At 42.4% G+C, this 25,465-nt stretch overlaps 1 protein-coding gene across 4 annotated transcripts in view; it reads right to left on the reverse strand.

Moving 5' to 3' along the window:
• Nucleotides 1–4,185: 4,185 nt before the first annotated feature.
• Nucleotides 4,186–25,465, reverse strand: part of C1H10orf90 (chromosome 1 C10orf90 homolog) — a 231,549-nt gene continuing 210,269 nt past the window's right edge. For all 4 annotated transcript variants that reach the window (XM_076912264.1, XM_076912257.1, XM_034512992.2 and 1 more), the window contains 3 exons: nucleotides 8,384–8,447; nucleotides 5,146–5,245; nucleotides 4,186–5,065 (listed from right to left, as the gene is read on the reverse strand). In XM_076912264.1, the coding sequence (XP_076768379.1) occupies nucleotides 5,027–5,065; nucleotides 5,146–5,245; nucleotides 8,384–8,447 (203 nt within the window). In that variant the 3' untranslated portion in view covers nucleotides 4,186–5,026. The remainder of the gene's footprint in view (nucleotides 5,066–5,145; nucleotides 5,246–8,383; nucleotides 8,448–25,465) is intronic.

The raw sequence follows: 25,465 nt of genomic DNA on the forward strand, positions 1-25,465 counted from the left end.
TCCAGGAAGAGCCAGCCCTGTCCTATCTGTATAGGGAAAGATGAGAGAGAGAGAGATACAGACAGAGAGAGAGACAGAGAGAGACAGAGACACACAGAGGGGGACAGAGACAGAGAGACACACAGAGAGAGACAGAGACAGAGACAGTGAGAGACAGAGAGAACTAGAGGAACTTCCAATGTGATTCAGTCCCAGGAACAGGCTGCTTCTGCCAAGGATGGCAGATTTCAAAGGTTTCTACAATGCTACACATTTGTGGGCAATTTTGATGAAAGTACAAATTCAAGGAACCTTATCATGTGGAACCATCTGCTGATGGACACACTGTAATCACTTAGCAACTCACTTCCTTTGAGAATGCACACAGTGCATTCCTGTCCACCCAGAGAAGTCATTTTTTTTCTACCACATTCTTAGTTGCTTGACCCAGAACTCTCATGTACCAATGATTAGATCACCCTCCCTGGGCAGACACATCCTGCCTCTCCTCTTTCTTATTACCCTGCATTCACTGTTCCTCATACCCAGACTGTGGGTCATCAGATACACTCAGAGGCCAGGTCCATTGCATGATTTTTTTTTTTTTTTTTTTTTTTTTTGCCAGTAAATGTCGAAAGGTGGGGACTTTGTGAGACAGAGAATTATCCACACTCTCTCACACAATTGGCTGCCCCATGGACACTTCTTTCAGAGTCTTGTTCCTTGGAGCAAATATTTGCTGACTCACCCAGGGGAGCTGACAACTTCCAGGAAGTTGGGTTGGCAACAGACGCTGGCTGAAGAGCCAAGACAATTGTTTTCCCCTTATTCCATTACCAGCTGGCAGACAGGATGCATAACCCAAATAGGAATTGCTCCTTCTACATGAAGTCATGGGGACCACCGGGAGATGGCCCAATTCTCTTACCACCTGGGAGGCTCTAAGGATTTCAAACAGACTCAGGAATCTTTCCTCAGAAAACCCTCAGCCCTCAGCATGCTGCATCTCTGAAAAGCCATCTTCATTCTGGACCCAAGACATCCTCAGATGCAAATAAACCACTGTCAGAGAAGAATTTGTTTGTTGAAGTTATGATGGCAAAGTCTAGTTAGAATTTTCAACCCCCACAGAGTCTTTCTTGGGGTCTGAGTTTAAGAAAAATACTCAGCAACTGGTGGCCAGTTCCTGAGAGGAGGGAAGAAATGGTTGCTTTAATTCTGTAGTCCTTGATTTCTATACTGATCATAACATTCTTCATTCCTGTTATTACTGTGCAATGTAAGAGAAACGCATGCTGTGTCCGATTCATTTGTCAGCATTAAAATAATTTCTACAATAAGAAAATAAGCTCAACAGGAAACCAAATGTTGATTTTCTGCTTTGTCCCAGCCAGAACAGAGGGAATATTACCCGACACCAGACATCACTCCATATCCCTACGTGGCTCCCCTCTCTGGGACCTTAGTTAAGGATCGCCCTTGAAAACATTCTCCAGTGCCATTTAATGTGCAGTTGGCTCTTCTTTCTTTACATTTGAGGACTCGGCAGCAGGTTTACAGTGAAGGTGAGTGTTTTATGAACTCTTAAAAGTTGGCTCCACCTAGTATTCTCTCTTTAAAATGTTAGCCGACACAAACCCACCTCCTTAAGTATCGCCTGAACAGTCTGAAAACAGCTGGGCCCTGAATTTAGATGCATGGGAAAGCTTCGGAAATACTCTGGAGGTACTAAAGAAAAGTAAGGACAGATGTCTCGGGAACCTCATCCAAGAGTGTCTGTCCTTAACTCTCATAGAATTGACTTAAAGTGTGTATTTTCTCAAAAAGCTGTTGAACTGTACATAGGAATTCATTGGGGTACCTAGAAGAGGCCCTAATTTTGCTGAGCTGCTCTGAAATGATTCCCAAGGTGATGGGAACATGGAGGGAATGTGGAAGTTTACAAGAAGCCAGGAGCTTGGGAAGTGGATGCAGGACAATTAGGAGTTCAAGGCCAGCATCTGCTACATAGAGAGTTCAGAACTAGCCTGGGTTACATTAAACATTATCTCAAAAAAACTAAAACCAACCAACCAACCAAACTTTTTCAAAAACATCTTGCATTTATTTACTTTTTCACTGTGTGTATGTGTGGGGGCGAGCATGTGCCATGGTGCACATGGGGAGGTCCAGAGGACAAGCTGTGGAGCTGGCTCTCCCCCATTTCTATTCTGTGAGTTCTGGGGAACAAAATCAGGATGTCATGCCTTGGGAAAGTACCCCTACACCTAAGGAGTTGCCTTCCCAGCCCCCAACCAAACTTTATGATGAAACTTCCTGCTTACAGGACTGACCAGCTGCAGTAAAGTTAAGCATACAATGGCCCTTTGAAGCATCTCACTGCTAAGACCTCTCAACCAACTCCCGGCCTGGCCCATGCACTTCTCCTCCCACCTCTGTGCATGCCAGGAAACACTCATGGTATGTTTGCTTTGGGCCAGGCATTCTTCCACACACTCCACTCCCATCCACTTTATTTCCATAGCAACCGCATGAAGAAGGCACTATGCTTACTTGCATCTGGCAGTTAGGGAAACTGAGGCAAGGTTAAACAACCAACTGTGCCAGGTCTTCACTGTATTTTCCTCTTTCGCTTCCCCCAGCCCCCACCCTGTTCTCACCCTTTTTGTCTGTTCAGTTAAAATGGATCCTAGCCCTTTGTTGAGTCTCCCTTAGGTGGAGGGACAATGCTTAACTTTGTCAGTAGGGGGCGCTGGAGAGATACAGCTCAGCAAGGTCCCGGGCCAGGCACTGCAAAGCATGCATTTCCCTTCACTCCACCCCCACCCGCTTTGACTGTTGCAGCAGCAGAGGGGCTCAACCTTGTACATCCCTAGGGCAGGTTTATGGCAAGCCTCGGAGGGTGTATTTTCAGCAAGTTCTATGGGTGTGGCAGTACAAAACATTTTCTGTCATCTGATGAGCCACATTGACTCTTACAGCACAGCTCCTTTATTTCTGTGGCTACTTGGGCTCTTCAGAGCTGCCTCCACTTCTTACTAGACAATTCTCTATATGGGTAATAATTCAGTACATTAAGCATTCTTGGATTACCATGTGGATTCTCCCCCGGCTGGATGCTGACTGGCATCTCTGTCCAAGGCCACAGACCAGGAACAGTAGTGGAAGCCCAGAATTTCTGCTCCTGAGGGTTCTGTCAGATTGCTTCCTCTGAACAGGGCAGACATAATGAAGCACAAGTATAGATTCTAGTTGTTGGAGATGGCTTGCAGAGGAAAGTACACCAAATTGTGTTGGGTCCCCATAACCTATGGTTTTTGTTGTTTGTTTGTTTGTTTGTTTTCCAAGACAGGGTTTCTCTGTGTAGCCTTGGCTGTCTTGGAACTCATTCTGTAGACCAGGCTGACCTTGAACTCAGAGATCTGTCCACCTCTGCCTTCCAGTGCTGGGATTCAAGGTGTGTAACATCACTGCCTGGCTTACTTGTTTGTCTGTTTTTAATGCCATTCTGTAGCCCGTGCTAGAGAGGCTAGAATAGGTAGAACTTTGGGGCTCAGTGGCAAGTAAGCTTACCCCTATTTGGTAAGTTCCGGGTCAAGTGAGACATTTAAGTGAGTATCTCAAAAAATAATAATTTTTTAAAATGGATAGTGCCTGAACTCGGAAACCTAAGATTGTCCTCTGGCCTCTTCAATTAAACACACACGTGCCCACATACACCTGCATCTGAGCATCTGAGCACACATGTTTGTGTGTATACACAGAGACAGATATCTACAAATAAATAAAATAATAAAGGAAGAAAAAGAGAAAGTGATGGCATTGGCTCTGCTGAAGGGCATAGCAGAGAGAGCAGTGCCAGGAGACAGACCTCAGGTAGACATTTTAAGTTTGACAAATAAAAAAAAAAAAATGTGCTCCAGAAGAAGGAAACATAAGCAGCAGTGGGGGATGGATGACAGGGACAGGGGTGTCACCAGGGCTCCTGCATCAGTTTCTACACCTTCACTGGAGACTTTTACACACTGCCTGGGTAGTCATCTCTGCTTCTTTGCACCAGCTCCCAAGAGGTGACATTCCCCACCGGGCATCAGAAGCACAAGGACTTTCATGATGGCCAGAGGTAGAGGTGAAGGAGACACAGTATCGCCGTGGGGTTGCAGGGGGTTTTGTCATTACTGATTAGAATACAGGACAGAGAAATGCTTGCATTTCAAATAACTGCTTTTATTTCCATGCTGGTTGCAAAAACTAATTTGTTCTTAACTCCACAAATACATATTTAGGAGTGCTTGAAAGAATAAATAAGAGTGGGTACCACTAGGCCATTTGCTCAAGATAGCTTCCTGTGCATGGGTGGTGAAGATACTGCCAGCTTTACTCAGTCATTCTCCTGGCTTCCACTGAAACAGGTGCTCTAGTTAACAAAGGCAGGCACTGTGGGTGGGGCAGAAGAGAGGCAGAGGGCTCTCCTGCTTGTTCTGTGTTCCGCCTCTCCATCTGTCCATCTCAAATTCAGCCTCTGGCACTCCATAATGTGTACACAACATAAACTTTGACTTTAGATTTCAGAACTGGTAGCCGTTGGGATTGGAAGTTAAAATGTGATAGAGTTTTGCTTCTCAAATTTTTGAAAAAAAAAAAAATGCCCCCTCCAAAAAAAAAAACTAAGCATCCAAGCACACTTGAATATATAAAGCTTTCCTGCTTGGGTGGAAATGGTACAATGGAAACTTCAATGGGTAAAATTTGCAGGCCCAAAAAAGAAAAAAAGAAAAAAAGAAAAAAGGAAGGGACTAAGTCTGGTAGGTAGGTTCCAAGGGGTTGAAGTCCCAGTCCCAGTAATGGACTGCTGATCTATTGTCTGCAGTACTGCTGCTTTTGTTTGGGACATTCAGAAAGTGACATTTCCTTTGTGGGAAAAAAAATAATCAGAAGTAAAGTAAAAGTGTCTTTCATGTGTGGAGATACTGTTAAATGTAATGGTTCATCCAGCATCGTCAGAACTGTTCCCAGATCCAGGCTGGGCTAGCAGAGCCACCTGGGATCAAACTGCATTCCTTTGAAGGAGCTGGTCCAGTAATTGCTGGAGGAGCAAGGGAAACAAAGATATCAAGCTCGTCATTCACCATGTACCACCCACCTCGAACCTGCGCCAGGCGTTACCTTTTTGAAGACTTCTGCTCGGAGTCTGTTACTCTGTAAGAGCACTCTTTTCTTCTGCTCTTCTTTTTTCTTTCTAACTTCCGGCAAGTTATTATAGATTCTGAAATAGACAGAAGACATGGTGAGCCAAAGACAGCAGGTGCTGGTGTGAAGGGGCAGCCTGGTTAGTCAGCAGGAGGGAGCCTACAGGTGGGGTCCTTCCTGACGACTGGCACTGTAAAATGCCAGCTGAAAAACTTTTCTACCTTCAGAAGAGGTGGAGCCACAGGGGATGAAGGACACCAGGAGGACAAGGCCCTCTAAGTCAACTGAGCAAAGCTCAGGTAAACTCACAGAGACTGAGGCAGCATGCACTGTGCCTGCATGGATCTGCGCCAGGTCATATATATATATATATATATATATATATATATATATATATATATATATATATATGCCTTCTCTTGGGCTCTTTTCCTTCTCTTGGTTTGTCTTGTCTTGTCCAACTTCAGTGTGATAGCTTTAAAAAAACACTTATTGTTTATTTTGTTAAAAAAGAATACAGGAAAAAATTAAAATGAAACAAGTACATTTGTAAACCTAATTCAATTCATAGTGGCCCTGAAAAAGAAAAGAACTCCTTTGAGGTCCCAGGACACAGTCACACTGGGAACAGCATCTCAGTGATGCTTCCTGGACAGTGAAGCAGGCGAGCAGGGGGACCAGGCATTTGTGTGGAAGTTACTTCTCACCCTACATTTGCAGTGATAATGATATTTTGTAGGGGGACTACCTGAAAAAGGAGGGCTGTTCGACCCACCAGTTTGCTGTTCTGTATGTCAACATTCCCTACAAATTCCCATTTTTGCCATCCAATTTTTGACTACCTGTGACTTGATGAGGCGGCAGAAGGGACGACAGATGAATGGCAGCAACAAGAATCATAGATTGGAAAAAAATGCTTGTTTCTCTTAGCACATGGCACGTGTGATTAAACTGTGCTAAGTATAAAAGGACAATGACAATATCGGTAGGTGACATCTTGGTTACTGAGCATCAGGCTAGTCACATTCAATGCTCACGATAGCTGGAAGAAGTATCTAGGGGAACCTGTCATACAAGAAAGAACATGAGTCCCAGAAAGATGAAGAGATTTGGGTAGAGCCCCTCAGTTGGCCAATGGTGGGCAGGCATTGGGACCTCAAGCTCAAAGCTTCTTACGTACTGTGAAGCACTGTATGCACAGCTACTCACAGAATCCTGCAGTGGCCTGTGCTCTGACAGATCCCAGCACACTGTGGGTGTTAATGGGGGTTATATGAATGTGTGATAAGGAAATATACCTTTCTTCACTAGAGAGTGATTGGAACAAGGAACAAGAGAGAAGACCACAAAGGAACTGGTCCCACAGCCCTCAAGTGGGCAGTTCCTGAGATCCAGAGACCATCTTTCCTGGAGCGGAACTCCCAACTCAACTGGGAAGTTGAAACAAAAGCTTCCATGTTCCACCTCTGGCCCTGCACTGTTTCCTCAGACAAGATCCCCTGATAATATAATAGTTTGCCCCCACAAAGATACTGCACAGGCAGTCAAAAACAAGGACAGAAATATGCATGTTGGGAAAGTTCACAGATGATGCCAGGAAATGGTGAGATACAGAAGAAAAGGCACACATAGCGCAACACTGAATGGTTGGAGACCAGGTGCCTGCATAAAGTACCACATAAGGTACCAACAGGAGGCTTTTAAGGGGAAGAAAAAGGAGACCGACTGTGAGCAGTCTAACAGATAGGTCTGGGGCCGAGCAAAGGAGAGCTGGCTAATTGGTCTTGAGGGAACTTCAGCTTTACCTCTATTGCTTGATTTGAATAAAAATAGAACCAAAATAATCCATGACCAAGGGACACAAAGAAAAAGCAGTTTCAGGTGACTGTGGAAAGCTGGGGTCAGAGGCCAGACAGGCATGTTCCACAGAGCAGAGATCCAATTGTTTGGTCCCCCTGAAGAGACCAGTTAAGGGCAACTATAGGCTGTGAATCCAGCTTCACCCAGCTTCCTCAGACATCAGCTTCTCCTTTAGAGACTTGCCAGGAGAGAACTCTGTCTACTATCGCTTCTTTGAAGTCCATTATTTAAATTGCTTGGTTGATGAGGTTTTGTAATAGCTGTTTTAGGTTTGGGGACCAATAAGGAAAGCTTTTGTTGTTGGTGTTGATGGGGGTCCCCACTAAATTGAAGAGAACACTTTTATTGCAAGGTGTATACAACTTTTCACTTATCAAACAGCAAGTCTTCAAATGCAGGGGCCATTTATAAGCCGGGTTAGAATGCTGGGAGTTATGTCATTAATGGTGTGCCCCCATTTCTTATTTTCTTACTTTCAAAGAGGTTCCCTATAGGTAACCAAAGTTACTTAATTATCCTGGAAACAACATAATCACAGTAAAAGCAGAGATTTAGGATCTGGAGTGGGGGCAAAATTATTCTTCCTATTTCACTGGTGTCTCTGAGTGCACTATCAATTTGATTTAATTACTATAATCTCTACTAGGGCTAGGTACTTTATTACTGCTTAATGACATTTTATGTGTGTGAACATGACCGACCCGGCTGAGCTTTTGTGTCCTGGTTAAGAAGCCAGATGCCAGGGAAGAATGGCAGCCTTTGTGTACCCCAGGGTGCTAAGAGTTAGTGGGAGTCTTGAATGGTAACTGGCCAGGCAGAGCAGGGAGAACCCTGGCGGCCCCTGCCAAGACTGCCAGAGACAGACTTGCCAGAAAAGCCTCTTTGTGGCCCCTCCGAGGCCCCTCTGGCTCTCATGCTCTGCCGGCTTCCAGCTTGGAAGCTTTTCCCCAGGACCGCCACAGTCAAGGTTCTCCAGAAAAAAAATGGGTTCTCTCCTCCTCGTAAAATTACTTTCAAAGGTGCAGCCGCACATGGCTCCTGCCCAGAGCCACGAGGCAAATGCACGGAAGAGTTCCAGTTCAGAATCTGCTGATCACTTAGGGACCAATTATGGGCCCGCTCCTGAATCCAAGACCCACCACTTTCCTAAGGTTGGTCCAAGATCAGCATAAACATTCCGAGGCACAATTCGACAACTTTGCTCACCTCAGCCAGGTTTTCAGATCAGCAGCCAAGCAGACCCAGCCCTTAAATATAGGTCTCGAAGCTCTGGCCCAGGGGATAGCATCTGGGCCCTTCAAGCCTCCCCTCCCCCTCCCCAGATCTTTCCACACTTCCCACAACAACCAAGTACCTTTTAGATCTCATATGCATCTCCCTCTCTGAAATGCATCTTTCTTTGGGTTTGAACAAATTATCTGGAAGAAATAGAAAGAGGATTAATTTCAGGAGATACAGAACAGCACAATGTATGGAGCGACCCTGAGGGACAGCCAGAGTACTCTCTGGTTGTTAACCCTCCAAGCTATACCCTGAGACAAATACTGTGGGTTTCCATTGGCCAGCCAGTAGCTGGTCTTGGCAATAGTTAAATAGAGTGAAAGCACAACATCAGAATCTTTTCGTTGTAAACTTGACACAATCTAGAATCACTGAGGAAGAAGGTCTTCGAGAAGAATTATGTAGATCAGGCTGGCCTGTGGACATGTCTGTGAAGAGGCTGCCTTGATTGCTGATTGAAGTAGGAAGGCCCATACTGAAGGAGGCTGGTATCACTTCATGGCTGGGCCATGAACATGTTAAGAGCACTGGCTGCTCCTGTTGAGGACTCAGTCAGATTCAGCGCCCAGCATGCACATGGTGGCTCACAGCTGTTTGTAACTCCAATTTCAAGGGATCTGATACTTTCTTCTGGTCTCAGTGGGCACCATGCATATGGGTGGTGCATATGTACAGACAGACACTCATATGTGTAAAATAAAAACAAATCTTAAAAAAAAAAATAGAAAAAAAATCCAGCTAAGTACCATACATACAAGCAAGCAAGGGTTTCTAAATTTATTCTCTGTCTGCTCTTGACTTTGGCTTCCCCTAATAATAGACTGAAATTTGGAATGTAAGCCTTAATATGCTCTTTCCTCCCTTACATCACCTCTTGATAGGATATTTTATCACAGCACATGAACTACTGCACAGTGAGCTGCCCTACCAAACACTTCTTTTAGCAGGAAGAAGTCACATCTTGATGAAGTGACAAGTGTGAGACCACTGCTCAAGGGAAAGCCCCTACACTCGCTTCGCAGGGTTCTAAAGACAGGGAGACCTCCCAAGCACCCCTAGAATATTCTGAAAAGGAAGGTCTGGATCCTGCAAGGAGACTCAGAGATTCTACCTCTGTCATATGAAGGCCCTCTTAGACCCTCTAAAGCCTAGAGAAGTCATGGGACAAATTATTTGCTAGTGCCCTTTGACTAAAAAAAAGTACACTAGAGTAGGCATGAAATCATGACATTGTTTTCTGTGGGTCTTTTTTTTTTTTTTTTTTTTTTTTTTTTAAGTTTAAGTACATGTGATGGTTAGCTTCAATTATCAACTGGACAAAACTTAGTATCACTTGGGAAGAAAGACCCAGTCCACTGCGGGTAACATCATTCCCTATGAAGGGGATTCTGAATTGTACGGGAGTGGAGAAACCCAAGTGAGCACAGACAAAACAAACAAGCTGTGATATGAGTAGCTGTTTGAAATTCCTGCTTTGATTTCCCCATAGTGATGAACTGTAAGGCAGAATAAACCCTGTGCTCCCTTAAGTTGCTTTTTTGTCAGGATAGTTTATTACAACAATAAAAATACAAGTAGAACTGTGTGCCTTTGTGTGCATGTGTAATATATACATAAACATTATACACACATTTATAATCTTTATCTTTAATAATATCTTTAACATAGTATATCTAAAAATACTTTCTACCATTTACAATACCTGAAAAAGCAGTGACTTTGGAATGCCCACGAGACTCCCAGCCTTACTTTAGCCATAGTTATGATTCAATTAGCTCTCTTAGAGAGCTATCACAAGGGGTTATATCCGTGCAGCTGTCATGCTTTCTGAAAAGGCTAGACAATCAGTTTACTGCCTTCCCTCAGCATAAGGAGAAAGGCTTCCATAGAGGTACAGGGAAACAGGGCTGTTAAGGAATGACTTCCCTTCTGGACAGACAGTAAAACTTAGTCACTGGTTCACAGTGTGGAATACATCTTGGTGGATAAGCTTGCATCCTGTCCTATCAGTCATTAAAGAAAAGACTATGACGTTTTTATGATTACAAGTGCAGTGTGTAATGTTGTTATCCACCCTGCTCCTCCATGTCATGGTGCTTAAGAGGAGAAAGACTTCAGGGTTCAGAAAGGTGAGGACTGTGAGGAGAGAAGACATCAACACATGATGCAGTGAGGCACAGATCCTCCTGGTGCCCCACCCTAGCCTCCACCCTAGACAGGGCTCCAGGAACTTCCCAAAGTGAAGGGAGTTCCAGCTAAGTCAGTCTGGATCCTGGTCATTGTGCATATTCAAATATGTGCATATTTGAAGACTTCCCTCAGAGAGGAAGAGGAAGCCTTAAGCAGAGTCTCAAACCAAATTTTGGATTAGCATTCTTTAGGAGATACTGGAGGCCAGAGTGGAGCCAGTGTAGACAGACACAGGCACAATGTCCTGGGGAGATAAAAAGATTATAAACTGTATTTGTAAGACTTTTCATAATCTCAAATTGCCTCTATGTGGTTCATTCTGGAAACCAGCCCTTCATTTTCTCCTTGGTCTGTTTCTTCAGAGCACCCGATAACACAATTAAGCTTTGGTTCTATTTCCAAGAGGAAACAAAAGGAACTGTGAGCCACCTGACACTTCCAGGGATTCTTTTTCTGAACTGCTTTTAGCCAGCTGTGAGAGCAGGAGGTGGGATCCTGGACCCAGCAGTCCTCAATGGGTACAAAACAAGCAGGTCTATGTCCAAGAAGGCTCAAGGCTGGTGCGCTCACCCTGACCGTGGGGGAGGTGGTTGTTATGGATTTTGAATCTGCTTAATATCACCAAGCCCTTCTGATAAGTGGGATATGTGCTGGGGCCTCTTTGCCAGGAGATGAGAGGTGAAAGGCAGAGGGCATACCTCCCTGGAGTGGGTCCAAGGTCACTCAGGTAGAAAGACTCCACCTGCCATGTTTTAGTTTCGATTTTGTTGCTGTCATAGAATATGACAAAAGCAAACTTGGAGGAGAAGGGGTTTAATTTGGCTTACAGTTTCAGGACAGCCCATCATTTCAGGTTTGTCAAGGCAAGAGCTTGAGGCAGCAGGTCAGATGCATAGTCAAAAGCAGAGGAAGAAAGAATAAAGGTACGATTGCTTACTGCTCAGCTAGACTTCTCTACTCTTACATCCAAGGCTGTAAATAACACAGGAATGATATTACCCACTTTCAGGCTGGGTCTTTTCACACCAATTAAGATACTAGGACAATGCTGTGTGAGCGCACAGACACACAATCTAGATAAATCCCTCACTTAGACTCTCTTCCCTAGGTGATTCTTAGTTGTAATAAGTTGACAAACTATTGTACCAATGGCACTTTGCCTTTGGCAATCTGTGGGGGGAAATGGCCAGAACAGAGAGAGGGGGACTTTGGGCATCTGATCACAATGATTCTGTGCACTGTTGCAGAAGTTTCCTTCCATGATCTTTGTCTTCCTCCCAACCCGATGTCATGCTCATGATGTTTGGCATTTTAGGGCTGGTGTTCATTAGTTTTCAAAGGGTGAGTTTTATCTGCTCAGGTTCACTGTATACGAGAGGCAAGGCTGGGTTCCAGCCTCTATGAGCCTAGTGCCATCCACATGTACTCTGGACCGCAGTACACTGCCACCAACTGGTAGCTACAGAATCTGGTTTTTTGAGAACTACAAACAAGGGTTCTTCCATTTCTCATGAGATTAATTCCAAATTCATTTCCCACACACTCTTTCCTTTTATAGCTCTTCAAGGATATGGTGAGACTCATGGGGGAATTCATTTGGTGAGATGTATTATGGTACATGTCTCCCATATGCTCATGGGTTTGAATACTTGGAGGTGGGGCCTTGCTGGAGGAAATGGGATGCTAGAGGGCTAGCCTTGAAGTTTCTATAACCTGGCTTCACTTTCTGTTGGGTCTTCACTTTCTGTTGGGTCTTCCCAATTCACCCAATTAAAAGCAAACCACCTCTCTTTTTTACCACCATGGCTGTGAGCTGATTCTGCTGACATGTGTTCCCTACTATGATGATCTGTATCCTTCCGCTGAGAGCTAGGATAAACCCTTTCTCTCCTACACTGACTTGTCAGCTGTGCTGGTTTGTCAGTTGTTTAGTCTCAGCAAAGAGAAGCCCCTTCTTTGCTCAAAGATACGGGGAAATCCCAGGTGCTCATTCCTGCTTACAAAAATTCTATATTTATGAAACATAGAGTCTGGTGAGAATCATTTTTAACCCCCTTCTGGATCTTTTATGGATTTTTCCTAGAGCTGTATATATTCTGGGTTCTTTGGAAGAAAAAGACTACAACTATACAATCTATTATCACCAAAGTGGAGGAGATTTTTCTTCAATAAAATTACTAAGGTAAGCTGCATTCTGGAAAACACACACACACACACACACACACACACACACACACACACACACACCCCAGGCCCCCCTTATGACTTCATTTGGCAAGGCCAGGCTTCCTTGAGCTCTTGCCTGTTACAAAGTCAATAAGCAACTAGGTACCAAGTCCTCCAAGCTTCTGAGGCGGCTCTTATAAAACCCAAGTCCCCAAATCCCATTAATTTGTATAAACACAGGAAGGTATTTATTGCAATTTCTACATCAATTGTGTGTGAGCACATATGGGGACAGGTGGCCTCAGCATGCAACCTCTTGACAGTGTCATGTCACCAGGAAGCAGCCAGGACCACCCTGAAGTCAGTACAACTAGTTGCTTGAGGACTCCAGCTCTTCCCCTCCTGAAAAGCTTTACAGCTCCCATGGGCTGCAAAGCTTTAACTTCCCTCTGCAGTCATCTTTGTGATAATCAACCCTTGAAGATCCATCTCAACAACGAACTCCCAGGAGCCTCTCCTTGATCACCCTGGGCTCTTGAAAGAATGTTTTAGACATTTGCTTTTTCCTAAGGAACACTCAAATGACATAAGCTGCCCTGCAAAGTAGACACTTGGTCTGCACCCCCTTAAGTCTTCTATTAAAAAAAGCACTAAGGACTGGCCTTTTCATGAAGAGTGAAAATGTGGTGTGTTCTAGGGCATTTTGGTTTGCATATATTCTAAGACCACAGGATTGTTCATTCAATGATTTCAGAAAAGCAGCTGGCTGGAGCCATCACACCATGGTTTCTGAGATTAAGCTAAGTTCTACCATATTTATCACGTCTATCCATCTTACCACTGAGGAACCACTAGTTCATCTGAAGTAGGCAACAGTGGGCTGACTAATCCTGGGCTAATGGAAACTTCTGAAATCAACCTCACAAGGGCTCAGTGAAGATCAGTGTTGACTGAATTTCTGTGATGAGAAATACCTGTACTGGGTTTTCTAAAGTGTCTCACTTCTCTAACACCCTGCCCTGCTTCTGTGGAATCCTGTCCCTGCTGACAGCTGCACTTGGTGACCAACCTTGCTCTAGGAGTGTGGGAGGTAGGTGGGAGCCCCAAAGAGGCTGGGGTGATTGTGAAAAGCAAGCTGTGCACCCACGATCATGCAAACACATGAGAGAGGTTGAAAAGGCGCTACAGCTCTCTGCCCCTTCTGGACAAAAGGAAGAAAGAAAAAAAATCCCAAGGGGGTCTCCAGAAAACATATTTGAGAAATAAGATGGCAAAGAGGTTCTCAGGGGACATGGAAACCATTCTGTCCGCAGAGAGTCACCCTCAAGCTGAGAGCACCATTTCAGGAGTCAAGTGAGAAGACAAGGTGGAAGGGAGTGAAGGACTGAGTTGAAGAGTCCTTTGGGAAGGCAGAATGAAAGGGACCATGGTAACTGAGGCAGCCAGGAACATCCCCTCTGGGAAGACCTTACTGTGGTGGCCAGTGAGAAGGCTGTGAAGCCACATATAAAGAACATTGATTTAAAAATAATTTTTTCTTGAGAGAGAAATGAGTTCTTCATGTGCTTTATAGCTATCCTGCTTCAGTGCTGGGACACATGAGAACTGTCCTTATCATCCTTTTCCTGACCTCTATAGAGCATTCTAGACTTGAATTATAGCTGTCTGCCTACCTCCTTTCTCCAAGTGGCATAAGCTTCCAAGACCAGGAGGGTCTTTTATCTATCCATTTATACTGTCCAGGTCAGCACCCCTCCCCATCCCTGTCCACACTCTGACCCTCCAACCAGAAGACATGAGATGCCCCACACTGATACTTACTGCCTAGCCCAGCAAGGGACGAAGGGATCAAGCAATTTTCATTAGTTCCCTTTAAAAGCCAGAGGGATTACCAAAGAGGAGGACTAGCCTAAAGAGTGCCAAGGACACATGGGCCCATGAGCCACATTTATAGAAATCCCATTAATTAGTGTTGGCAACAACAGAGGCTTCAAAACTAAATTAGATCACTACTTTCCTTGAGGCCAGAAGCCCCAAAGTAAACCCCAAAGGGCGTCCACTTCCAAAGAAAAGCATATGCCTGTTGTCCCCCAGGAGTTTCCACAGTGTTTAGGAAATGGAAGGAATTCCACTTGGAAGATGGGCCGTTTCACTGGGCCTTAAAATTTAATGACCCTTAATTCTTAATGATCTAACTCAACCAGACAGGGAATCCTATATAAAGATAATATAAGCATACATAAATTAAATATTATGCTTTTATGATGTATACAGAGTCATTCGTTTGTCTTGTATTATGTCTTGTAGCTAAGTCTAACAAGTTGACAAAAGACTTAGTAGCACACCTATATCTGAGGATCCATGTTACTGTAACAGAGGTAGTGTGAAGGATAAGAAACAAGCCAAGTCCTCCTGTGGGCTTCACAGCCTTGAGACAGGAATGCCAGACCAAGGTTGCCCAATTGAATTGGCACTTATGATGAATAACAAAGCCCTTAAAGTATATACATTTTAGATGCTGCATGGAACCTAATCATTCAAGTTTACTGTGGTTGATCTGAAATGCCGCTCAGAGATAATATGAGAGCTAAACATTGATCCTGGCTGCAGATGCAATGTGACCAGCTACCTCCAGCTCTACCACCATACCCCACCCCAAGCATAATGGCTGAACCCCTAAACTGAGGAGCCTGTCCTTCCTGGAGCTTCTTTTCTTGGGTGTTTGATCATAGGAACGAGGAAAGTAACAGACACACCAGCATTCATTGTTTCCATTTGCTGAATCTAGGAGTTGTGCTTTGTGTGTTCACTGAAGCTCTCCATGCCATGACAACACAGTAGCAGGGCTTCATGTGAATGGGGAAACAGCCTATGAGAGGTCTCTGTCATCTGTTCTTTGAGCTCCTGGTCATTTTGTCAGACCAAGTTCTGCTCTGTCTGAAAGCTAGCTCTCTCTCTCTCTCTCTCTCTCTCTCTCTCTCTCTCTCTCTCTTGTATTTATTTCATAGCACAGCACCTTTGAAGCACTTTCCAAGGTTCTGTGACAAACTCTTCATACTCCAGAAGACTTCATGCTGGGCACCATCATGAATAGCACAAGAGCCAGCATGGACACAATTCTAGGCTACCTTCCAGAATGAGGCAAAGCCAGTCACAGATAGAAACAGGCCCGCCCCATACTGTCTGTGGCTCAGACAATCCCCAGGGCTCCAGCCCTCACTTCCAGGCATTGGTGGACCAAAGCATCACAGGCAGACAATAGGACAACTTCCTCACTGTTCTAAATTTCCAAGAAAAAAAATGGAAAATTGCAGCTCCAGTTGGGGATTTCTTTAGTAACTATAATGGATATAAACAAACAAAAAAATCACAGAACAATATTTCAAGGTTCAAGATGTTTAGGGAAAATAAGGTGAAATAGATTTAAACACTTTATTGCAGGACCTGTAAGTGCCTTTAACATCCCTGGGCTTTATAAACTTTTGAGAGAAAACAGGAGTAGTAGCACAAACATTTGTCAAAATAACTCTAAGAGACATGGGTCCTGCTCCAGAACTGTAGGTAGCACTGGACCAGAGGACACTGAGGAAAAAGAAAAAGCCAGCTACAGGACACTAACCATTAAAATTAATCTACATTTTCCAAAATTATCAGTGCCCACAGGATGGGATTTAATCTTCATCAATAAAATAAAATCTGGCTAAGTATGGTGATGTACCTATAATCCCAGCACTGAAGAAGCTGGAGCAGGAGGACTGCCGTGAGTTCAATGCCAGCCTGGGCTACAGAGTACCAGGTCAGTCAAAGCTACACAGCAAAACCCTGCTTTGCTGCTGCTGCTAGTACTAATAGTAATTATTACTACTAATAATCACATAATTAAATTATTATTATTATACAGTTTGGCATATGTAAAATCTAATTTTTCTTCCCAACCACTTAATTTCCTGCAATAACAACTCTGAGACTAATTATTTATTAATAAATGTTTAGGCCATAAGTTACTGCTTGTTCTCTGGCTTGCTCTTAACTTGCTATCCCTTTTATTCTAGCCTGAGTTCAGCTGTGTGGTTTACAATGGTCTCCTCAGCATTCTGGGGGAAATCTCCCATGCCTCTGACAATTTCCAGAATTCTCTCTACCCCTGCCTGATGTCCCACCTCCTATTTTCTGCCTCACCTCATTGGCCATAAGTTTTTGTTTTTGTTTTTATTGACAGGTGGTGCTTATAAGAGATTCTCTCTACAACTTACATTGTCTGGAATATATACAGGTTCTGTTCTTTGGTCCCTTCAAAATCCTTGTGTTTCAGTCCCTGAATCCATGCACAGCATCATGAATAATGTTATTTCCACTACTACTGCAAGACAGACCAAGTACAAAGAGATGTTCCTTATCTGTGGCTTCCTCAGTAAGAGAACGACAGACCAGGAAAACTCCTACAGCCTGTGCTGCCATTATAGACAAGGACTGCTATAATCTCTGGTAGGACCAACCTCAACTAACAGCTACACAGACTTGCTTCACTGTGTTGTCACTGGATCCAGAGGTAGTACAGCCACTCCCTTAGTTTCCATATACCTATCCACAGAAATAGCTTATAAAACTCAGAAGAGGCTTCTATCACATGTGCATACATCAATACAAAGCAAGAAAAAACTGAAAATCCAAGGAAGTACACTCTTACAAAGAATCCAACCATTGTCCAGCAGCTGACAACAAAGATTCAGAGATTTAAAGAAATCCCTTGAAAAAGAATTGAAGGAATTGTACTAAATTTTAAGAGAACATAAACAGTTCAATGAGATTAGGAAAACAACAAATGAACAAAACAGTATACCAGATTGAAGAAATGTTCTTTTAAAAGAGGGTAGCTCTGTAATTCCAAAGCTAAAGTCTACCATAAATGAAATAAAAAATGTAACAGTCAGACTTATTAAACAGAAGAAAGAATCTGAACTCCAAAATGGGATATTTAAAACTATCTAGTCATAGAAATAAGTAAAGGAAAATAGAGAAAGTCTATGTGCTTTAGGAGACATCATTAAAACACCTAAGATGCTGTGTCACAAGATTCTAAGAGAAAGACAAATGGATAGAGTTTATTTAAAGAAACAAAGCTAAAAGTCTGGGGAAAGATATAAACACCTAAGTACAGGGATTGCAAAGGCTTCCAGTCAGACTCAACTCCCCAAACATAAAATCTTGGAAGTAAACAGAGAAAGAAGATTCTTACACCCCCAGGGCATTCAGAGTTCTTACCTGAAAAATCAATTGCCAAGAGGCAACAGAATGACATGTTCCAAAGGCTAAAAGAGAAACCTTAGCAAAAATGCTAACCACCCCCAACCAAAACAAAACAACAAAATGCTAACCCAGTATACTTTACTGGCAAAGAAGTCTAGAAACAAATGCATAAATGCTTTTCTTGAGTAAGTTCACCCATCCTGCTATGCCAAAAATGGTGAGGGACATTCTTCAAGCAGAAACAAAAGGCTTCAAACTAGTAATGGGAAAACACACGGTGTGAGAATCACTGAGAAAGTACATAGGCATCACAAATCAGCATATTCTAATGGCATAATGTTGCAGTGAAAGTGATTCATATCTCTAATAGGTTAAGAGAAAGAGGTAATTAAAATATAGCTAAACTAAGGAAAATACAGTATAAAATATGTAAATTATCACACCAACCCCCCCCCAAAACCAAAACAACAACAAAAACGTGGTAGTGAAGAATTAAGAATATTATATTAGCTGAGTGGTAGTGGCTTATGCCTTTAAGCCCAGCACTCAGGACACAGAGACAGGCAGATCTCTTTGAGTTTGAGGCCAGCCTGTTCTACAGAGTGAGTTCCTGGACAGCCAGGACTACACAGAGAAACCCCCCCCCCCCTCTCTCTCTCTCTCTCTCTCTCTCTCTCTCTCTCTCTATATATATATATATATATATATATATATATATATATATATATATGTAGCTGGAGGGAGGGATTTGTAGGCAGGGGGAAGGGCAGACATTTCTGAGACATAACAATCTTCCTATTTCATATCCCAAGTACTGAGATTATACCAGGGGTCTCCTTAAGCTTCATAAATACATAGTTTTTATATTCAAGTAAAGTTGAATTTCTAGTAGTTTAAGCAGCTTGTTATAATAATGTAAGACTCAGGTAACTACATTGAAAGCCAATCAGTAGATGTGAGAAGTAATAGAAAGGAATCGGTGGGTAGCTACACCCACAGATCAGTGTGTCAACCCTCATCAGAGAAGCTGCTTCTTGCAGTAGATGGAAACTAACAGGGAGACCCACAACTAGTCAACATGCACAGAATGAGAGTGCTCATCTCCACTATATGTCTCACCCCTCCCTTCAAGGTCCAGGCATCTATGCAAAAGGGGGGACAAGAAGACTATCAGAGCCAGAGGTAAAGAATGACTTTAAGAAAACAGCATTTTGCAGACCCAACAAGGCAGGTGCAGACATGAATTCATAGTGATCGTATCAGCATGCTTAAGACCTGCATAAACGTAGGCCAGGAGAAGTGGACCCAAGGAACTATGGCTAGCTAATGAGCTATTGGTATTTGCTTGCTGCTTGGAAAGGGAATGTTAATTACTCCAATAAAGTGACATTTGGTATATTAACTACACTCTAAGGCAGGCCCCACACCCAGTAGAAGTCAGCCAATGCAAACGAACTTGATGGGTTTAAAAGGCACAGACACACACAGGTTGGATAGGCAGGGAGATGGGTAGGCATTGGGAGGAGGATGAAAATGATCATTATGAAATTCTCAAAGAATAGATGGAAATGGTATTTAAAAACAAAACAAAAAAAAAAAGAGTAAAATCCTGTAGTGAGAATTTGGGTTCTTTAAAAATACAGTTATGGTGTGTGAATATGTCTTTGTTTCCATCCAGGTATAGGATATGGGGCTGCTTGACTGTTTACCATTACTAACTACCCTTTGTCTTATGCTCTGGCGGGGGCATGGTTTTGCCAGCTCAAGATAGTTTATTCTTCAGAGGGTATAAAAATGCCAGAGCCCCCAAGAGAGTGGCGGCTGCTGCTCCTTGGCTGCTGTGCTTTGGTTGCTGGTTGCTGGTTGCTGGTTGGTTGGTTGCTGGTTGCTGGTTGCTGGTTGCTGGTTGGTGGTTGGTTGGTTGGTTGGTTGGTTGGTGGTTGGTTGGTTGCTGGTTGGTTGGTGGTTGGTGGTTGGTGGTTGGTGGTTGGTGGTTGGTGGTTGGTGGTTGCTGGTTGCTGGTTGCTGGTTGCTGGTTGGTTGCTGGTTGCTAGTTGGTTGCTGGTTGCTAGTTGCTGGTTGGTGGTTGGTGGTTGGTGGTTGGTGGTTGGTGGTGGTTGCTGGTTAGTGGTTGCTGGTTGGTGGTTGGTGGTTGGTGATTGGTGGTTGGTGGTTGGTGGTTGGTGGTTGGTGGTTGGTGGTTGGTGGTTGGTGGTTGGTGGTTGCTGGTTGCAGGTTGCTGGTTGCTGGAATGCTGACTGTTGGTTGGAGACTACAACCAAAGTAGACTGACTACAAAGACTACTTTGGTTTTCCTGACTACAAAGGTTGGACTTGCTCCAAGGAATCAGCAGAAAGTAGTCTAATGAGATTGACACCCCATTTCCCTCTAACCTTCTTTCTCTCCTACCTAATTTTGGGAGATTGGAAGGGTTTAGGGTGAAGTAGATTGGTAGAGGAAAAAGAGCCCAATAAAGTAACCAAAAAGTATGGTGACAAAATCCATCACTATAAAACCATCAACACAGGAGATAGCAAGGGAGGAAAACCCTGAGGAACTATTAAAATAAGAAACAAGAAACTAAAAAATGACAGTAGGAAGGTCTAACTTTTCACCAATTAACTGGAGTATAAATGAATTAAACCATCTACCAGATGTCAGAGTGGGAGCTGGAGAGATGGCTCAAGGGTTACTTTTCCAGAGGACCAGACTTCAATTTCTAGCACCCACATGGCAGCTCACAAAGATATATAACTCTAGTCACAGGGGATCTGACTCCCTCTTCTTGCCTTTGTAAAAACTGCTTGTACATGATATGTGCACAGATGCAAGCAAAATACCCATACACATAAAATTAAAAGGGGAAAAAAGTCATGGAGTGAATGCATGGATTAAAACAAGCCAGGTGTAGTGGCACAGGTCTGTGGTCCTAGCACTTGGGTAGTGGAATCAGCAAGATTTCTAGTTCAGTGTATAACAAGACCTTCTCCTAAGAGAATAAAAATAGATGGAAATATAAATAAATAAACACAAAATAAGACAGATTTGTAAACCGCTTATGAGAACTTGCTGAAGCTTTAATGGTACATAGACTAGTAAGATTTCAGTGTAAAAAATGCTTTATATAAAGGGAGACCAAAAGGGTCCAGGAGCGGCTCTCCTTAGATGAAGACAAATAAACCAGGCTATACATGGGGAGAGACAAGATGGTTTATGTAATGAAGTAAGTTAATGGTGTGATATGGGGAAATACTACTAAAGATCAGGAGGTAATTCATGAAGACTATAAAATAATCACATGTGCACACATGCATGCATGGGCACACACACATACACACATATATGCATGTGCACTCGATATTGGAATACCCAACTGTACCAAGTAAATAATAGTGTGACAATAGATGAGAGAGTCATACAATACAGTGACTATACAAAAATCTTACTTTTAACAGTGGATGCTGTCAAAAGACAAAAAAAAAAAAAAAAAAAAAAAAATCAGTGCAGAAACATTCAACCATTCAGCTTTAGCTACCCTTTAAATAAAATGGGCCTAATAGGACATACATATAATGTTCTACTTCCAACCATCAAAATATATATTCTTCTCTAAGGCCATCGAGTACCTGCTTTGGGTACTAGATCATATGTTCGGTCACAGGCATGCCTCAGCAAGTCTGAGACTACAGCCATAGTACTATAAAGTGAAATCAACTGTAAAAAAGTTCACAAATACATGGAGATTAAATAAGATGCTTCAGCACAACCGATGAGCTTAAAAAGAGAGCAAAGGAGAATAATTCACAAAACCAGTAGACCAGTACACACAGGATTTGGCAGAAACAACCCTGAGAGAGAAGTTCATCTGCCTACACCCATGAAGATTTCAAAAGATGTAACATTATATGCAAGGAATCAGATAAAGAAGACAAAACTAAGGCCAAAGTTACTAGAAGGGGAAATGGCAATAATCAAAGCAGAAACAAACAAGTGAAATAAAGATTAGAAAAACAATGCAAAGGATAAAGATAATGAAGGGTTGGGTTTGAGAGCTGATGGGATCGCTCAGCAGCTTAAGAGTGCTTGCCAGAAAGCTTGATGACTCGAATTCCATTGCTAGAACCTGTGTAGAGGTATTATCAAAGAAAATAGAGTCCCCAAAGTTGTCACTTTACCTCCACATGCATTCAAAGGCAAAGGCAAAAGCAGATAAGTATACACACACACACACACACACACACACACACACACACACACACACACACACACACACAGAGGAAGAGAGAGAGACAGAGAGAGAGAGAGAGAGACAGAGAGAGACAGACAGACAGACAGAGACAGAGAGAGAGACAGACAGAGAGAGACAGACAGACAGACAGACATGGGGGTGTGGATATTCATTTTAAAAATATGTTGGGTTTGAGATAAAGAAAATAGTACAAAAAGAGAACACTCAACGGAATGAAATCAGAAATTAGGGGAGACATTGCAACTGATACCACAGACATGTAAAGGACCACGAGAGACAACTGTGTATAATCATATCTACAAATTGGATAACCTCAAAGGAGGACATAAATTCCTGGGAAGAGAAAACCTACCAAGAATAATTCAAGAAGAAAAAGAGAGGGAGCAAGTGAAGATGTATAAGAAGAAACTTAAAACAAAACAAACAAAACCAAATGCCATCAAGAGGGAAGCCTGGGGTCCTCGTTGTTGACTTTTAGCAAAAAGCTTAGTAAGATCCAACAGAAGCTTTCCTGGAACTTCCAGACAACTGAAGAGAGAGTTCTTTCAAATTAATTTTTTAAGTGGTTGTGTTACCTTCATGTCAAATCTAGACAAATTTAATATAGATCAACATGTTGTGATGGACTGAGAGATGAGTAAGCAGAACTCAGTATTGCCCAGTGATTTAAAGGCTTCTTCACCTGTCAAGTAGAACTTTTCCCTGGTGTGTGTGTGTGTGTGTGTGTGTGTGTGTGTGTGTTATATGTGGAGTGTATATGTGTGTGTGTATGTGTGTGGGGGTATGGTGTATATGTGTGTGTGGTGTTATATGTGGTATTATATGTGGAGTGTGTGTGTATATATGTGGTGTGATGCACACTATTAACAGAACCAAAGAACCATTATTTGACAAATTTCAACATCTTATCATAATAAACAAAACTCAATATATTAAGATATGAAGTAATATATATATATATATATATATATATATATATATATATATATATATTTCAGCACAATGAGGGACAGAGGTGACAAACCAAGTTAAGATTACACCCAACATCACATACTTGAAGGTTTCCCAACTAAGGTCAGGAACCGGACAAGGCTGCCCATCCACACCACTTCTTTTTTCTGTAGAGTTAGAATGAGCAGTTAGCCAGGACAAACAATTGGTATCCAGAGTGGGATTATCTTTGTACGAAGAGGACATGATTGTGTCACGGAGGAACTCCTAAAGACAGCATCTAAAGCTGTTGCACTATGGAACTGATTCCACACATACGCACTATTGTTTCCATATGTTATCAATGAAATGGATGGACAATCAAGAATGCTTCCCATTCTACTAACTTTACCCAAAATGAAACTAGAAATAAATTTAAGTAGGCTAGGAAAGGTTCGTACTATGAAGTACTGAAGAAAGAAATAGAAAAGACATTAATAAATGGAAAAAGACCCCTGTCAATAATTTGAAGAACATTGTTGAAATACATTACTCAAACTAACCTATACATTCAATGTATTACCTATACAATTCCCAAAATGACATTTTTTTTTCACAAAAACAAGAAAAAAATGCTAAAATTCACACAGAGCAACTAAAGCATCTCAAGCAAAGGAACATACTAGAGGCACCATGCTACCTGGCTTTAATACTATCATAAAGCAACAGTAGTCAGAACGGCACAGCTCTGGCATAAGGGCAGACACACACAGACCACAGAACAGAATAGAGGACCCAGAAATGGTTTCATATTTTGTTCAACTGATATTTGACAAAGTCATTGAAAATATACAGTAGACAAAAGGGCAATCTCTTTGGTCAATGGTGTTGACATACGTGGAAGAATAAGACTGGACCCTTATCTCAGACTATCAATTCAAAATGGAGTAAAGACTTAAACACAGGATCTTCAAGAATCAAACCACCCTAAGAAAACATTTGGAAAAGGCTCCCAAACACTGTTGCAGACAAAAGACTTCTGGATTATGACTCTGAAAGCACAAGAAAGAAGTTTAGTTGGAGGATTCTATTTAAAACATTTTGTGAAGCCAAGAGAAAAATCAACAAAGGGGGAAGATAACCTGTAAGACAGGAGAAGATATCTGTAAACCATACGTTTTATAAAAAGTTAATTTCTAAAGCATATTAGGAAAGTAATCCATAACTTCAAGAAAAGAACTTGACTATGAAAATGTGTAAATAGCCATTTCCCAAGTGGTCATTAGATATATGAAAAAATGCTCAACATTGTCATTGCAGGATATTTCCTCACATTCTGAACCTCCAGATAGTGGACTGGAAGAAACCTCATTTTGGTGTGGCTCGGGCCTAGCACATACCTTTAACCCTTTCTGTAAACAAGAGCTAAATAAAATCAACAATAGGTCATAGGTCAAGAGGCAGAGCAAGCAACCAGTTGAGAGAGAATGAATATAAGAAAACTCAGGAAAGAGAAAGGAGGGTCTTTGAGTTGAAGGGGATTTAAGACAGTGTGGAGAAGGAGAAAGGGCCTTTTCCTTCTGGGACACTGGTGGGGTAGGGAGGTCGGCTGGGTGCTTTCTCTGCCTAGTTAAGCTAGCAGGTTTTCACCCCAGCATCTGACTCCTCATTCTTCATTGGTAAAATTGGACAGCTGGAATTTTTAAAAACAAACAAACAAACAAATAATATACAATATACCACTACATGAAAATACAATAAGATACCACTGCATCTCTGCTACAGAAAAAAATTACTGCCAGAACTTCTGGAGAGGGGTGATGAGGAGGGACCTTTACACACTGTGGCTAGCTACTGGCTCTTTCAAAACTAAAAAGAACTATCTGTAGGTGTGGCCCTCTTACTGCATGGTGTCTAGCTTCTTGCATTTCAAAGGAAACCACTGCGCCAGTACGTTGAAGAGACACCTGCACTCCTGTGTCCATTGCTGCATCACTCATAACAACAATATATAATGATAAATATATAGATAATGATACATGTATAACATATATGTCTATATATGATGTTGTTTGTAACAGTGATACATAGTGAGCAGAGGACTCCATGAAAACTGTTAGCGACGGGGAGGTGGCTTAGATATTTATCTATCTATCTATCTATCTATCTATCTATCTATCTATCTATCTATTTAAGGATTTAAAGTTTCAGCTTGATTTTCATTTACTTTTTTGGTTTTTTAAAAGAGAACCAGTCAAGACAACATGGATCACCCTTGTGTTTAATTAAATAGATAGGCAAAGAAAGATAAACACTGCAGGATTTCATATAGGCGCTCACAGAAGCACAGCCTAGAATGGAGGTTTCCCGGA

This window comes from Arvicanthis niloticus, chromosome 1 (genome assembly GCF_011762505.2).
Source record: "Arvicanthis niloticus isolate mArvNil1 chromosome 1, mArvNil1.pat.X, whole genome shotgun sequence".
NCBI classification, from domain to species: Eukaryota; Metazoa; Chordata; class Mammalia; order Rodentia; family Muridae; genus Arvicanthis; species Arvicanthis niloticus.